This window comes from Nerophis ophidion, linkage group LG05 (assembly GCF_033978795.1).
Source record: "Nerophis ophidion isolate RoL-2023_Sa linkage group LG05, RoL_Noph_v1.0, whole genome shotgun sequence".
Lineage (NCBI taxonomy): Eukaryota > Metazoa > Chordata > Actinopteri > Syngnathiformes > Syngnathidae > Nerophis > Nerophis ophidion.
This window is the reverse complement of record NC_084615.1, coordinates 35,332,792-35,348,454: the sequence shown is the minus strand read 5'-3', so window position 1 is coordinate 35,348,454 and position 15,663 is coordinate 35,332,792. Positions and strand designations below refer to the sequence as shown.

Sequence of the window (15,663 nt, the reverse complement as noted above, 5' to 3'; positions counted from 1 at the left end):
AAGAATGCACCTCATGTTTTTATAAAATTCATTGTTGTGCATTTGATTATTACCGTATATTACCAAATAATTGCCCGGGCGTTAATTTCACAAAATCGATTTTGGAGATGTGCGTTTAAAAGAAGCAGGCGGTTATTTACACAAGGTTTTTATTTATTTTTGCACCAGCCTGCACCAGGCCATTATTTGGTTACAATGGTTATTGTCCAGTTGTTCTCCTCCTGAGGGTAAAGTTGTTCCGACGCAGGAATCGATTAAGCCAGCCACTCGATGCAGCAAACACCACCCCGGTGTCTCTCGTGTCACTCGCGGTGGCATACAACTCCTTGGGCTTAATGCGGATCATTTTGCGGGACACACGGTGGTTCAGTCCACGAACGTGATGTTTCCACTGACACAAATTAGCATCAAGCTCGTCGCTCACTTTCTTCCTACCTCCACCAGATAAGCGAGCCCGTTTTCCATCAATTGCCGACTGAGATAGTAGTTCTCCCTTTTTTTTAGTTTCCATTCTCGTACATGTTTTGGGTCAACGTTAAACTGCCTGGCCACTGCCAAACCAGAATTCTGCTCCGCATACTTCACAACCGCTAGCTTGAACTTTATGTCAGACTTTCTGTTCTTCTTCCCCCTTAAAGTATTCCCGTCCATCAGTTGTGGTGTACCGCTATCCTGTTCATTCAACTCACTGCTACTGTTGCTTGCCATGTTAAAACTTTTCCTCATGGGTTTGTTGTTGTCGTTGAGTGTGTGTTACCCTATATGCGGTGACCCATTGCAATATGTTGATTACCCAGAATCCCCACGTAACGTAAGCCATCACGGCACATATTTCGTTAAGCCTTTGATTGTCATGTAACTCTCTGGACTCCAAGCATCTGCTGTTACCATAATTACCAGAATTACTGCACCTTTCCTTTTCATTTTAGCTTATAAATTGGGCTTAATGAAATCAATATGATTTTAATCTAAATTATGCAAATAATTTGGACATAGGCGGTTATTAGGAAGAGGCGGTTAATTCACAAAATGGGGTCGGACCCCAGGCGGCTATTAGGACATGGACGGTTATTTGCCCAAGAGCGTTTAATTCACAAAATGGGGTCAGACCCCAGGCGGCTATTAGGACATGGACGGTTATTTGCCCAAGGGCGTTTATTTGGTAATATACGGTATATACACTGTAAAAAAAATAAAAATAAAATAAAAACGGTAAAAAACAAACAAACTGTCAGCTGAGTCGCCACAACTTCAGTTTTTACAACATATTACTGCAATTGGAAAAACGGTACTATAGTGTTTTGTTTATTGTAAAATTTATAATTTCTACAGTGTACAATTTAATGAATCACTTTCTTTGATATAACTCAAGTAGATATTTATTTTGTTTTAATTTTCAAAAGTTCGAAATTAATGAGAGTATTATATTTGTTCATGTAATGAGTTGGCGACTTGTCCAGGGTGTACACCGCCTTCCGCCCGATTGTAGCTGTGATAGGCACCAGCGCCCCCCGCAACCCCAAAGGGAATAAGTGGTAGAAAATGGATGGATGGATATATTTGTTGCATTATTAGATTGTAAAGTTTAAAATATACTCAATAGCATGCAATACATGTATTTCTGTCTGTCACAATGAAAAGATTACATTTAGTAAATGATAAAATGCTCTATTGACTCATATTATTTTAGGGCTTTCGCGGGGCGTCGAGTTTGACACCTGTGGGTTAGTGTGGAGTTTGCATGTTCTCCTGTGACTGCGTGGGTTCCCTCCGGGTACTCCGGCTTCCTCCCACCTCCAAAGACATGCACCTGCGGATAGGTTGATTGGCAACACTAAATTGGCCCTAGTGTGTGAATGTTGTCTGTCTATCTGTGTTGGCCCTGCGATGAGGTGGCGACTTGTACAGGGTGTACGCCGCCTTTTACCCGAGTGCAGCTGGAATAGGCTCTCAAAACAGAACAAGTGGTAGAAAATGATTGGTTTTAGTTTTAGGCAGAATTTTCTTTCTGTTAATGATGACTTAGCGCTGTTAGGGGCACATGGAGTGCACTACTTAGTTGCAACCAGCACAGGTGCTGTTGATTCAATCGCAACTATTTTGCTGTCTCATGAAGGAGGAAATGTATTAAGCTATGAAGAGGTGTGCCGTTTTCTATAATGTCCTGCTTTTATATCAGTATGGCACACGGGAGGTCAGAACCGGCTGTTATTAACTAAATGTGAAAACTCATGTATATAAGGACCTTTTTAAAAAGAGAAAATAGATATTGATTTGACCCGGCGACTTGTCCAAGGTGTACACTGCCTCCCGCCCGATTGTAGCTGAGATAGGCTTCAGTGCCCCCCCGCGATCCCAAAGGGAATAAGTTCAAGTTAAAGTACCAATGATTGTCACACACACACTGGGTGTGGTGAAATTTGTCCTCTGCATTTGACCCATCCCTTTGATCACCCCTTGGGAAGTGAGGGGAGCAGTGGGGAGCAGTGGGCAGCAGCGGTGTCACGCCCGGGAATCATTTATGTTGATTTAACCCCCAATTCCAAGCGGTAGAAAATGGATGGATATTGATTTGTAATTAGGGCTGGGTGATATATCGAGTTTGTAAGATATATATCGAATGGGACAAGCGGTAGAAAATGGATGGATGGTTAGCGATAAGTTTTTAAACAAGATATAAGTTAACAAAATATCGTGATATACATTCAATTTATTTCACATCAAAATTACCAAACGCTGCATATTTGTGTTCCTTGTACTCCCCCGCACCCCCTGCATGGTCTACGAAACCCCTCCCTCCTTCCAAGATGTGCTTGCACGTATGAGAACATCCATGATTGGTTGGTTGTTTACTATGATGAGTCACGATTGGTTAGGGACAGGCCAATCAGAGGCAAGATAGGGCAGGTCATTGAACCAGGAAAGAAACTCACAAAGTGCCTGCCGGCAAATGTAATTTTTTAATCTGAGTTTGATACATTTTGCATTTTTGCACAGCTTTGCTATTTATTTTATGTCGAAACAATATTTTTCTATTTTATTTATGTTAAGAAATATTGTACTACTTAAACAGTTTATTTTCTGTGCTGTTAATACCCATCTTGACTAACTGGGTTAAAAAAAGTACCACTGACTGTTTACAATACAGTTGTCATTCACTTCAATTTCACTGAATATCGCACAAAAATAAATATCTTTACATGTATACTTTCACCAAAAAATATATTAAGATATATATCGAATACTGAGTTTAAGTAAAAATATATCGAGCTATACTTTTTTGTCCATATCGCCCAGCCCTACTGGTAATGCATGAGAACGTGTTCTCTCTATGACTACATGGTCACCTATTACCAAGCATACAATATTGCACAACAGCAGCAACAGAACCAATGTTGTATTCGCGAGAACGAGCAAACAGCTCGGTCATCATTAATACCGTTGATCACTTCTATTGGAAACTCTATGGCATAGTGTGTAACATGCAGGATGATGAAGCAGCTTAAGCTGCTGAATGTTGACCACTCACTTCAAATGCAGGAATCTCAAGGCATTATTAATAAATCGATACCAGGAAGTTGCCTACAGCCACAGCTGTTAATGCCAATGTTTTAGACCTAGTGCTAAGTCAAGAACCTTAGGAAGCTCTGGAGGTAATTGAATAACATGTGAATTGTGTGTGTGTTTGTGTTTGTCCATTGCTGTCCAATATTAACATTCCAAATAGTTTTTTTGTGTGTGTAGGAAAGCGAAAGAGGAGTAGCAGCTGTGTGCATGTTTGTATTATGGATCCAGTTAAAGCAACAGCTGCAGGCATCAGGAAAAATCATCTGCTTGTGTGTGTTTGTAAATCACTCTTGCGTTAAAGTTTCCACGCTGTCCTTGTCAGCCCTGTTTGTGTGTGTCTGTATGCGTTTGTGTTTGTGTGTGTGTCGGTTTTGGAGGAGCTAAACAGCCTTGAAGTTACATGTGTGCTACATCCACACACACACATCGTACACACACACACTCATGCCAAGCCAGTCAAGTGAACAAGGTGAACATGGGTTTGTGTGCAAGCGAGTGGGCGAAGGAGATGAACGCCAAATGTGCGCTCTTGTTATCACCGTCATGGATTTAACCTAATTTGCATGTGTGTGTTGGATATGGGTGTTTGATGTATGCTCAATGTGCAATGTGAGTGTTAGGTCGTTGGATGAAGAGGTGGTACGTGTATACACAGTTGTCTTAAAAACACGCCTTTCAATTCCCTGTCCTAAATGATCCACTTTGATGCCTGTGAGGAGACAACGACCTATTTATCACGCCAACGTGTAAGGGAGGAGAGCAGGATGCAGAAGATGAGCAGGGAGGAAATAAAGGATGTAGCTACAAGTTGGAGACGTTTCTTTCAGCATGCAGTGTAAAAAAAAAGAAAGTCATTCCCACGTTCCTGCTTCTGCTTTTTTCTCCACTATTAAGTAGGCCAGCAGGCTCCTTCTTCTGCTTCCCTTTTGCAGGCTGACTGACTTTCCCTTCAAGCTGTTTGTGTTTGTTGACTGGACTTATTGTGCAAACATGGTCCTTGTCGCCCTCTTACCACTGTATAAACCCGGCCGGATGTTTGAACATTGCCTGACTACGAATCAATTCATCAATCAGGTTTTGAACTACAGCACATTCAACCCCTGCATGAAGTCAGACCGGCCAGCGAGTTCACTTCAATGAATGACTACAAACAGAAGATAAAGTCTCATTAGGCATGTAGAGGACCTTTGATCAACTGTTTTGCAATATGTCTTTAATAACATTAGAAATCTTCTGTCATTTAGAGGATCTTTGACCAGTGTTTTTGCAGTAGGTCGTTAAAAGCATTGGGTCGCTTCTGCCATACAGAACTTTGATTGGCATTTCTGCAGAAAGTACTTAATAACAGCAGAATGCTCCTATCATACAGAGGATATTTGATTGTGATTTCTTCGTAGGTTTTCTGTCATTTAGAGGATCCTTGACCAGCAGTTGTGCAAAAGGTTATTTAAAATGTTGGATCACTTTTCTCAAAGAGAGGATATTCGACCTGCAGTTTTGCAACAAGTCTTTAAAAACATCGGATTGCTTTTGTTGTATACAGGATATTTGACCAGCTGTTTTGCATTGTGTCCTTAATAACATTGCATAGCCTCTGTGTATAGAGGATCTTTGACTAGTGTTTTTTGCAGTAAGTCCTCAACTACAGCACAGCGATCCTGTCATATAGAGGATATTTGACCAGCAGATTTCGCAATAAGTTGTTGAATTGGATTGCTTCTGTCATATAGAGGATCTTTGATTGGCGTTTCTGCAGGTAGTACTTAAAAACAGCGGATTGCTCCTATCATACAGAGGATATTTGATTGTGGTCTCTTTGTAGGTTTAATGTCATATAGAGGATATTTGACCAGCAGTTGTGCAAAAGGTTGTTTAAAACATTGGATCGCTTTTCTCAAGGACAGGATCTTTGACCAGCAGTTTTGCAATAAGTCTTTAAAAGCATCGGATTGCTTTTGTTATATACAGGATATTTGACCAGCTGTTTTGCAATATGTCCTTAATAACATTTCATAGCTTATGTGGTATAGATCAGTGGTCCCCAACCACCGGGCCGCGGCCCGGTACCGGGCCGTGGCCCGATTGGTACCGGGCCGCAGAAGAATTTTTTATTAAAAAAATAAAAAATAAAAATAAAATATTTTTATTTTCTATTTTTATTAACCCTAGGATGCATAAGTGGGTCAAAAATGACCCGGTGAGGTTGTTTTCTTGAAATATCTTTGTAATGAAAATTTTTTAACATTTCATATTCCAGGTATTCCTCAAAAAACATGTTTTTGACATAATTCCATTTACATTTCTAACTTACCTTTTAAAAATGTTAAGAAATTTTAGTTTTTGTACTACTACCCCAAGCTTCCATAAGTGGGTCACAAATGACCCACATGCATTTTCTTTGGAATCCAATGGGAACCTTCAATTCTTATCAGCTGTGGCTGTCTGGATAAATAAATTGTGGACCACACGGACTATATCAGAAGTTTGACCCTTCAGGAAGACTATTTTACACAGGAAGAGCTGATACATGTAAGTATTATTGTCATATAGTATAGTGTGTGTGTGTCTTTCATGACTTATTCACTGCTTTTATTTATCAACGGATTAGCCTAGTTTATAACTAGCTAAAACTAGCTAGCTAACTAAGTCAGCTAACATTACTATTTGTATTGTGTTTGTGCGTGTGAGAGTGTTTGTATTATTCATCAATAAATTAGCCTACTTTACAACTAGCTAACACTAGCTAGCTAACTAAGTTAGCTAACATTACTATTTGTATTGTGTTTGTGCGTGTGAAAGAGTGTTAGTATTATTCATCAATAAATTAGCCTACTTTACAACTAGCTAACACTAGCTAGCTAGCATTACTATATGGTATTTAGTGTGTATGTGTGTGTAAGTGAGTGCTACATATTGATCTATTGAAAACATTACTCTCACGTTTCTTCATCAAGGTGTCATGGCTTCTAGATACACAGTTGAAATGGTCCTACAGATGCTGGATGATGGAGAGGCAGTAATGGGGTTGGACTCAGAGTCTGAAATTTCTGATGATGAGGACCCAGACTATTGTCCAGGTGGCAGTGGCAGTCGTCCACCTGGAAATCCAACTGAACAGGATCAATCTGACTCAGAAGATTCCTCTTCGGTGTCCTCTGAAGAAGAAAATATCATGTCCAACAGAATGAGTCGGAAGGGCTCTTACTGGAGCGAGTTACCTCCCTCCCAGGGTAGAACACAGAGCCACAATATCATCAGAAGTCGGTCAGGGCCTGCAGAAGGGCTTAGCACCACTGTCTCACCAAAAGATGCATGGGAGCTCTTTATCACTGATGATATATTACAAGAGGTGATGAAGTGCACAAACTTGGAAGGACGGAGAGTAGCAACAGCTAGAAGAAAAGAATGGACAAATGTCACTAAAGATGAATTCATGGCCTTCATTGGATTGACCCTGCTTGCAGGAAGTGAGAAGAACTGGGATGTTTCAGTCCGTGAGCTTTTTGGGAGTCCTCTACATAATCCCATGTACAAGGCCACTATGGCTGTTGGAAGATTTGAAGACATTCGCCGTACCTTGACGCTTCGATGATAAGAGGATCAGAGCCTTCCGACTGGAAACAGACCATATGGCAGCCTTCCGCTATGTATGGGACCTGTTCCTGGTCAACTGCAGACAGCGATTCATCCCCAGTGATTGTGTCACTGTGGACGAACAGCTTGTGCCATTCAGGGGTAGGTGCAAGTTCTTACAGTACATGCCAAGCAAGCCCGCCAAGTACGGCCTAAAGATCTTCTGGGTTTGTGATGCACGCATCCCCTATGCAATAGATGGTATAGTTTACACAGGGAGACAACCAGGTGAAGAAGTTCAGAAGAATCTGGGGGAAAACATTGTCAAGCAGTTGTGTGGTAGATTTAGAAACACAGGTCGCAACATCACAATGGATAACTTTTTCACCAGTGTGCCTCTTGCACAGCATCTTCTAGAGAAGGATCTCACTATTGTGGGGACTCTACGTCTGAACAAGCCAGACATCCCTCCTCTGATGAAGCCTTCCAAGTCCAGGGAGTTTCACAGCACAGAGTTTGGATTCAACAACAGCCTTACCATGGTCAGCTATGTCAGAAAGACAGCAAAAGCTGTTGTGCTCCTGAGCACGATGCACCACGACAAAGTAGTGGATGAAAATAGCAGATAGAAAAAACCAGAAGTGATCACATTTTACAACAAGACGAAAAGATGTGTAGACCACTGACCAGATGGTTGGAACCTACACCTGCAAGCGCCAAACACAGAGGTGGCCCATGGTGTTGTGGTACAACATAATTGACATCGCCACCCTGAATTCCTACACCTTTTTCACGGCTCAGCACCCAGATTTCAAGAGCGGCATCACCAATGCACGACGGATCTTCCTCAAAGAGCTGTCAAAGGAGCTTGTCACCCCACACATGAGGAGTCGACTGGAAGGCTGCCCCCAACTGTACACCTCGATTATTGTAGCAATGGAAAGGTGTGGGGCGACAAAAGCCAAAATCCAGCCACAGGAGAGAAGCAGACAGGGCCAACCAAAGAGAAAGAGGTGTCAGATCTGCCCAAGTAACAAAGATCGCCATGTTAACAACAGTTGTGGGAAATGCAATGTACCTGTGTGCAATGATCACAGCCAGAAACAGGTAGTTTGTCTGAACTGCATACAATGATGAGAGAAGGCAAAACAGGGAAAAGAAAGAGGAACTGTCTATGACTGGACATACATACACACGCACACATAATGGATGTTCACATTTTTTCTATTGCTGTTCTGGGTAATTTTGTATTAAATTGTGAAGAAGAAAAGTGAAGAATAAAGATATTTCAAACATGAAATCATTCTTGTGTGGTCCTAAATATATTACAAAATATTATACAAGTGATTATTCTTCACCAAAATGACAACAAATGGCATGAAAACACGTTGATTCTAACATGGGTCATTTTTGACCCACTTGTGGAAGAGTGTAGGGTCCAGTCACTCGTGCATCTAAGGGTTAAATCAACATAAAAAACACAATATACACTTACAAATAGTGCACCAACCACAAAAAAAACTCCCTTTTTCATGACAAAAACGTCCCTTTTTCATGACAAAGAAGAAAATTAAAACGAAAAAGAAAAAAACAGGACACAAATTATTAAGTGTTGACCGGTCCGCGGATACAAAAAGGTTGGGGACCACTGGTATAGATGATCTTTGGCTAGTGTTTTTTGCAGTAAGTCCTAAACTACAGTACAGCTCTCCTGTCATATAGAGGATATTTGACCTGCAGTTTTTGCAATAGTTTGTTGAATTGGATTGCTTCTGTAATATAGAGGATCTTTGATTGGCATTTCTACAGGTAGTGCATAAAAACAGCGGAATGCTCCTATCATACAGAGGATATTTGATTGTGATTTCTTTGTAGGTTTTCTGTCATTTAGAGGATCCTTGACCAGCAGTTGTGCAAAAGGTTATTTAAAATGTTGGATCACTTTTCTCAAGGAGAGGCTCTTTGACCAGCAGTTTTGCAACAAGTCTTTAAAAACATAGGATCACTTTTATCATATAGAGGATCTTTGACCAGCTGTTTTGCAATATGTCCCTAATAAAATAGGAGAGCTTCTGTGGTATAGAGGATCTTTGACTAGTGTTTTTTGCACTAAGTTCTCAACTACAGCAGAGCGCTCCTGTCACATAAAGGATATTTGACCAGCAGTTTTTGCAATAAGTTGTCAAATTGGATTGCTTTTGTAATTTAGAGTATCTCTGATTGGCGTTTCTGCAGGAAGTACTTAAAAACAGCGGAATGCTTTTATCATACAGTGTATATGTGATTTTGGTTTCTTAGTAGGTTTTCTGTCATATAGAGGATCTTTGACCAGCAGTTGTGCAAAAGGTTGTTTAAAACATTGGATCGCTCTTCTCAAGGAGAGGATCTTTGACCAGCAGTTTTGCAAAAAGTCTTTAAAAACATTGGATTGATTTTGTTATGTACAGGATCTTTGACCATGAGCTGTTGTGCAATATGTCCTTAATAACATTGCCCAGCTGCTGTGGTATAGAACAGTGATTCTCAAATGGGGGTACGCGTACCCCTGGGGGTATTTGAAGGTATGCCAAGGGGTACGTGAGAGTTTAAAAAATATTCTAAAAATAGCAACAAATCAAAAATCCTTTATAAATATATTTATAATATGAGTTTTGTCTCACTAAATGTTTTCCTTCTTTCCATTTTGACAAAAATATGTCTGTCTATCTGTGTTGGCCCTGCGATGAGGTGGCGACTTGTCCAGGGTGTACCCCGCCTTCCGCCCGATTGTAGCTGAGATAGGCGCCATCGCCCCCCGCGACCCCAAAAGGGAATAAGCGTTAGAAAATGGATGGATGGATGGATGAATAATACTTCAACAAAATATGAATGTAAGTTCATAAACTGTGAAAAGAAATGCAACAATGCAATATTCAGTGTTGACAGCTAGATTTTTTGTGGACATGTTCCATAAATATTGATGTTAAAGATTTATTTTTTTGTGAAGAAATGTTTAGAATTAAGTTCATGAATCCAGATGGATCTCTATTACAATCCCCCAAGAGGGCACTTTAGTTGATGATTACTTCTATGTGTAGAAATCTTTATTTATTATTGAATCACTTGTTTTTTTTTCAACAAGTTTTTAATTATTTTATATCTTTTTTTTTAAATAGTTCAAGAAAGACCACTACAAATGAGCAATATTTATACAATTTAATAAATCAGAAACTGATGACATAGTGCAGTATTTTACTTCTTTATCTCTTTTTTTCAACCAAAAATGTTTTGCTCTGATTAGGGGATACTTGAATAAAAATATGTTCACAGGGGTACATCACTGAAAAAAGGTTGAGAACCACTGGCATAGAGGATCTTTGACTCGTGTTTTTTGCAGAAAGTCCTCAACAAAGCGCTCCTGTCATACAGAGGATCTTTGACCAGCAGTTTTTGCAATAAGTTGTTGAATTGGATTGCTTCTGTCATATAGATGATCTTTTATTGGTGTTTCTGCAGGAAGTACTTAAAAACAGTGGAAAGCTCCTATCATACAGAAGATATTTGATTGTGGTTTCTTAGTAGGTTTTCTGTCATATAGAGCAGTGGTTCTCAATCTTTTTTCAGTGATGTACCCCCTGTGAACATTTTTTTTAATTCAAGTACCCCCTAATCAGAGCAAAGCATTTTTAGTTGAAAAAAAGAGATAAAGAAGTAAAATACAGCACTATGTCATCAGTTTCTGATTTATTAAATTGTATAACAGTGCAAAATATTGCTCATTTGTAGTGGTCTTTCTTGAACTATTTGGAAAATAAGATATTAAAATAACTAAAAACTTGTTGAAAAATAAACAAGTGATTCAATTATAAATAAAGATTTCTACACATAGAAGCAATCATCAACTTAAAGCGCTCTCTTTAGGGATTGTAATAGAGATCCATCTGGATTCATTAACTTAATTCTAAACATTTCTTCACAAAAAAAGAAATCTTTAACATTAATATTTGTGGAACATGTCCACAAAAAATCTAACTGTCAACACTGAATATTGCATTCTTGCAATTATTTTAACAGTTTATGAACTTACATTCATATTTTGTTGAAATATTATTCAATAAATATATTTGTAAAGGATTTTTGAATTGTTGCTATTTTTAGAATATTTTTTAAAAATCTCACGTACCCCTTGGCATACCTTCAAGTACCCCCAGGGGTATGCGTACCCCCATTTGAGAACCACTGATATAGAGGATCTTTGGCCAGCAGTTGTGCAAAAAGTTGTTTAACATATTGGATCGCTTTTCTCAATGAGAGGATCTTTGACCAGCAGTTTTGCAACAAGTCTTTTGTTATATAGAGGATCTTTGACCAGCTGCTTTGCAATATGTCCCTAATAACATAGGAGACCTTCTTTGGTATAGAGGATCTTTGACTAGGGTTTTTTGCACCAAGTTCTCAACTACAGCAGAGTGCTTCCGTCACGTAGCGGATATTTGACCAGCAGTTTTTGCAATGGGTTGTTGAATTGGATTGCTTTTGTCATATAGAGGATCTATGACCAACAGTTTTACAATCGGTCGTGAAAACATCTGGTCGTTTCTGTCATATAGAGGATTTCTGACCAACAATTTTACAATAGGTCATTAAAGACATTGGGTCGCTTCTGTCATATACAGGAAATTTGACTTGTGCTTTTCAGTAGGTTTTTAGGATCTTTGACCAGCAGTTGTGCAAAAGGTTGTTAAAAATATTCGATCGCTTGCCTCAGGTAAAGGATCTTTGACCAGCAGTTTTGCAATCAGTCTTTAAAAACTTCAGCTTGCCTTTGTCATATAGCGGATCTTTGATTAGCAGTTTTGCAAGTGGTCAATAAAAACATCAAATTGGTCTTATGAAAACTTTAAGGAGGTTGTCACTGAAGTAAACAACTTAAGAGCCAAACTTTCACATACTCTTAATACCCATCCATCCATCCATTTTCTACCACCAATTATACTAATTCCTAATTATATCAATATATGTAGACATTAGGGCTGCGAATATTTGGGTGTCCCACGATTCGATTCAATATCGATTCTTGGGGTCGCGATTCGATTAAAAATCAATTTTTTTCGATTCAACGCGATTCTTGATTCAAAAACGATATTTTTCCGATTCAAAACGATTCTGTATTCATTCAATACATAGGATTTCAGCAGGATTTACCCCAGTCTGCTGATATGCAAGCAGAGTAGTAGATTTTTTTTTTTTTAAAGCTTTTATAATTGTAAAGGACAATGTTTTATCAACTGATTGCAATAAAGTAAATTTGTTTTAACTATTTAACGAACCAAAAATATGACTTATTTTATCTTTGTGAAAACATTGGACACGGTGTGTTGTCAAGCTTATGAGATGCGATTCAAGTGTAATCCACTGTGACACTTATTTTTTTGTTTGTTTTTGTTTTGTTTTTATAAATGTCTAATGATAATGTCAATGAGGGATTTTTAATCACTGCTATGCTGAAATTATAACTAATATTGATACTGTTGTTGATAATATTCATTTTTGTTTCACTACTTTTGGTTTGTTCTGTGTCGTGTTTGTGTCTCCTCTCAATTGCTCTGTTTATTGCAGTTCTGAGTGTTGCTGGGTCAGGTTTGGTTTTGGAATTGGATTGCATTGTTATGGTATTGCTGTGTATTGTGTTGTTGGATTGATTAAAAAAAAAATAGATTTGAAAAAAAATGAGAATCGATTCTGAATCGCACAACGTGAGAATCGCGATTCAAATTCGAATCGATTTTTTCCCACACCCCTAGTCGACATACGGTTATAATACTGTATGTTGTTACTTTCCATGCAGTCGGCTTTAGGCCCCCGGCCAAATGTTTTTAGCCCAATGTGGCCCCCCAAGTCAAAAACTTTGGAATCCCTTGATGTATACACTTTAATCCATTTAAACACCTACCAAAAGCCACAATAGATACATACGTTTTTGTTTTGTCCTGCAATGACAAGCGACTACTCCTCTTAACCAGACTCACAGGCAACCAAGCTGAGCTTTCACAGTCTGGATTTTTCAAAACCTCAGGGACGTATCACGCTCCAGTTCCTCTCATTGTGTGTAAATAATTCACTATTTTTGCAGTTTATAATGTGTTCAAGTGTGTAGTGTTTTGTGTTTGCTTTGTGTTGTATGAAGTGTGCATGTTAAATAAGCAGGGATAGCAATATTCTTTTATTAATTGTCTTTTTTTTAAGCTTTTAAGATTATAATTTTATTTCAGGATATTTTCTGGCACTAAAATGATTCATAGTATTTTAGGGGAGTTAGGACAGAGGGAAACAACTTGCACTGAGCCTAGTCTATAAAATCTGCTACACCTCCCTGATACCGAAGTACATGTCAAAATACTTCCAGAATGTAAATAATCGCCATAACCACAACACCAGGGGTAGCTCCACAAACCACGTTAAACTCAGATTCCGATCTCACAAAGACCCTAACTCACTCTCCTTCTATGCCACATCAATATGGAATGCACTCCCAACAGGTGTAAAAAAAAGTGCATCTCTATTCTCCCTCAAAACCGCACTAAAAGAACACCTCCAGGAAACTTCAACCCTAAACTAACACCCTCTTCCCTCCACATCCCACTTCACCAGATTGTAAATAATCAAATGTATATACTTGTTCTTAGGCTTTCAGATCTCTCTATGTCCACTACTTGCTATACATATCCTACCAAGTCAGACCTACAATGTTTCAGTGTCCATTTCTCTGACAATTCTGTGCTGATATCAACCAAACCTACCCAACCCCCCTTCCACATCCCACTCCCCGGATTGTAAATAATTTAAATAATTCAATGTATTTACTTTGAGGATTAGCTTGTGTGATGACTGTATCATGCTGATAGTATATATTTTTACCATGAATTGATTTACGTGGACCCCGACTTAAACCAATTGAAAAACTTATTCAGGTGTTACCATTTAGTGGTCAATTGTACGGAATATGTACTGTACTGTGCAATCTACTAATAAAAGTTTCAATCAATCAATCAATCAATCAATTGATCAAAGTTAACATCACTCAGAATCAATAACTGCACACACAATAAGATCCATAGGGATCAATATTAGGACCACTGTGTTAGGAGAAGGGGTGGTCCTATGATGATGAGAGTCAGGACCTTTCATCAAATTGTGCTTCATTAATAGTAGACTGAAGGGAGCGGTGCAAACTAGCACTGACCTTGGAATGCTCCTCATCTTGTTTTGTGCTTTATTAGAAACCAAAGTTCGATCTTGGCGACAATTTGCAACTTTTCTCGTATTGGATTGTGTTGGTGTACCTAATAAAGCGTCCATTGTGTTGTGTCCGCGCATGGATCATAACTGGGGGTTTTTGCCGGCCAAACTCTTGTCAGAGGCGTGAAGTCCTGGGGATTCATCCGACGTCAACGCGCCTTTTGTTTCTCTGTGACAAATTGGGAACGTTAACGAGGCTTATCATGAACATCTTGAGAACACTGTGTTATTGACTCATTATAGTTGTTCCCCTGGAAAGTGTGACTCTTATGAAACTGCAAGTAAAAAAAAAACCTAATGTCCGCAAATAACTTCATATTCTTTCTTGTTTCTGCTGGCAGATAGCAGACTGACTGCGTGGGATGGCGGCGTGTTGCTGGCTGAGAGAAGAGGCTCCTATCCGTTGATTGACCTGCATGTCGTTAAAAGTAAGTCGGGACTTCTTTCGCTTGTCTTGAGAACACCATAAATGTGAAAAATAGAGTCTTCATGAAGTTAAACGAAAGCAGAATAATTCAAATATAAAACCGATTAATTCTTAGTAAAACATTTATCGAAGTGAATAGTTGGCGGTAGTAATAAAATCTGCACTTTAACACTGATTTATTTTCTTCTCTGTTGGTCGTTCAATATAATTTAGTTGGTACGCCTCGTATAGTGCTTAAGTGTCTTTTCAAATGTGAAATAAACACATTTCGAGACTGTAGATATTTGTTAAAAAGGCGGTACCTCCAATTTTCATGGGATTCTGTTTTGATTAAAGAATTCGTCCATATGTTGTCCCAGGTTTTGTATAGTGTCTAGCTCAGGGGTGTCAAACTCATTTTAGCTAAGGGGCTGCATGAAAGACCAATTAAACCTAAGTGGGCTGCACTGGTAAAACCATGGCATAATAACTTAGAAACACAGCTACGACATCTTCAGATTTTCTTTGCTTTATCTTAACCCTAAATGTATGTATCACAAAGAATCCTTTTGACAAAATACTTTGTTAGTAAAAAATTCGGAGGAAAAAAATTATGCAATTGCAAAAACACCATCAAAAATGAACAATGAACTTAGAATTTGTCAGTGTATCTACAACCTTATGTCACAGCCTATCTGTGACTGAACAAAATAATCAATAAATAAAAATTATTCAAGGTTTCAAATACTTTACGTCAGTTATCATTTTCAGTTGTGGTGGCAGAGGGGTTAGTGCGTCTGCCTCACAATACGAAGGTCCTGTAATCCTGGGTTCAATCC

The 15,663-nt window shown here is 38.8% G+C and overlaps 2 protein-coding genes across 10 annotated transcripts in view; both read left to right on the top strand.

The window, feature by feature from the left end:
• Positions 1-15,663, top strand: part of LOC133552993 (cAMP-specific 3',5'-cyclic phosphodiesterase 7B-like) — a 135,822-nt gene that overhangs the window by 24,100 nt on the left and 96,059 nt on the right. For all 8 annotated transcript variants that reach the window (XM_061900697.1, XM_061900693.1, XM_061900694.1 and 5 more), the window contains one exon: positions 14,760-14,846. In XM_061900697.1, the coding sequence (XP_061756681.1) occupies positions 14,760-14,846 (87 nt within the window). The remainder of the gene's footprint in view (positions 1-14,759; positions 14,847-15,663) is intronic.
• On the top strand, positions 5,732-8,440 carry LOC133552992 (piggyBac transposable element-derived protein 4-like). Of its 2 annotated transcripts, none has more exons than XM_061900691.1 (2): positions 5,732-6,096; positions 6,522-8,440. In XM_061900691.1, the coding sequence occupies exon 2, from the start codon at positions 6,527-6,529 to the stop codon at positions 7,157-7,159; it is 633 nt and encodes a 210-aa protein (XP_061756675.1). In that variant the 5' UTR covers positions 5,732-6,096; positions 6,522-6,526; the 3' UTR covers positions 7,160-8,440. Both variants share the same exon structure in this region, with proteins under 2 accessions (XP_061756675.1, XP_061756676.1).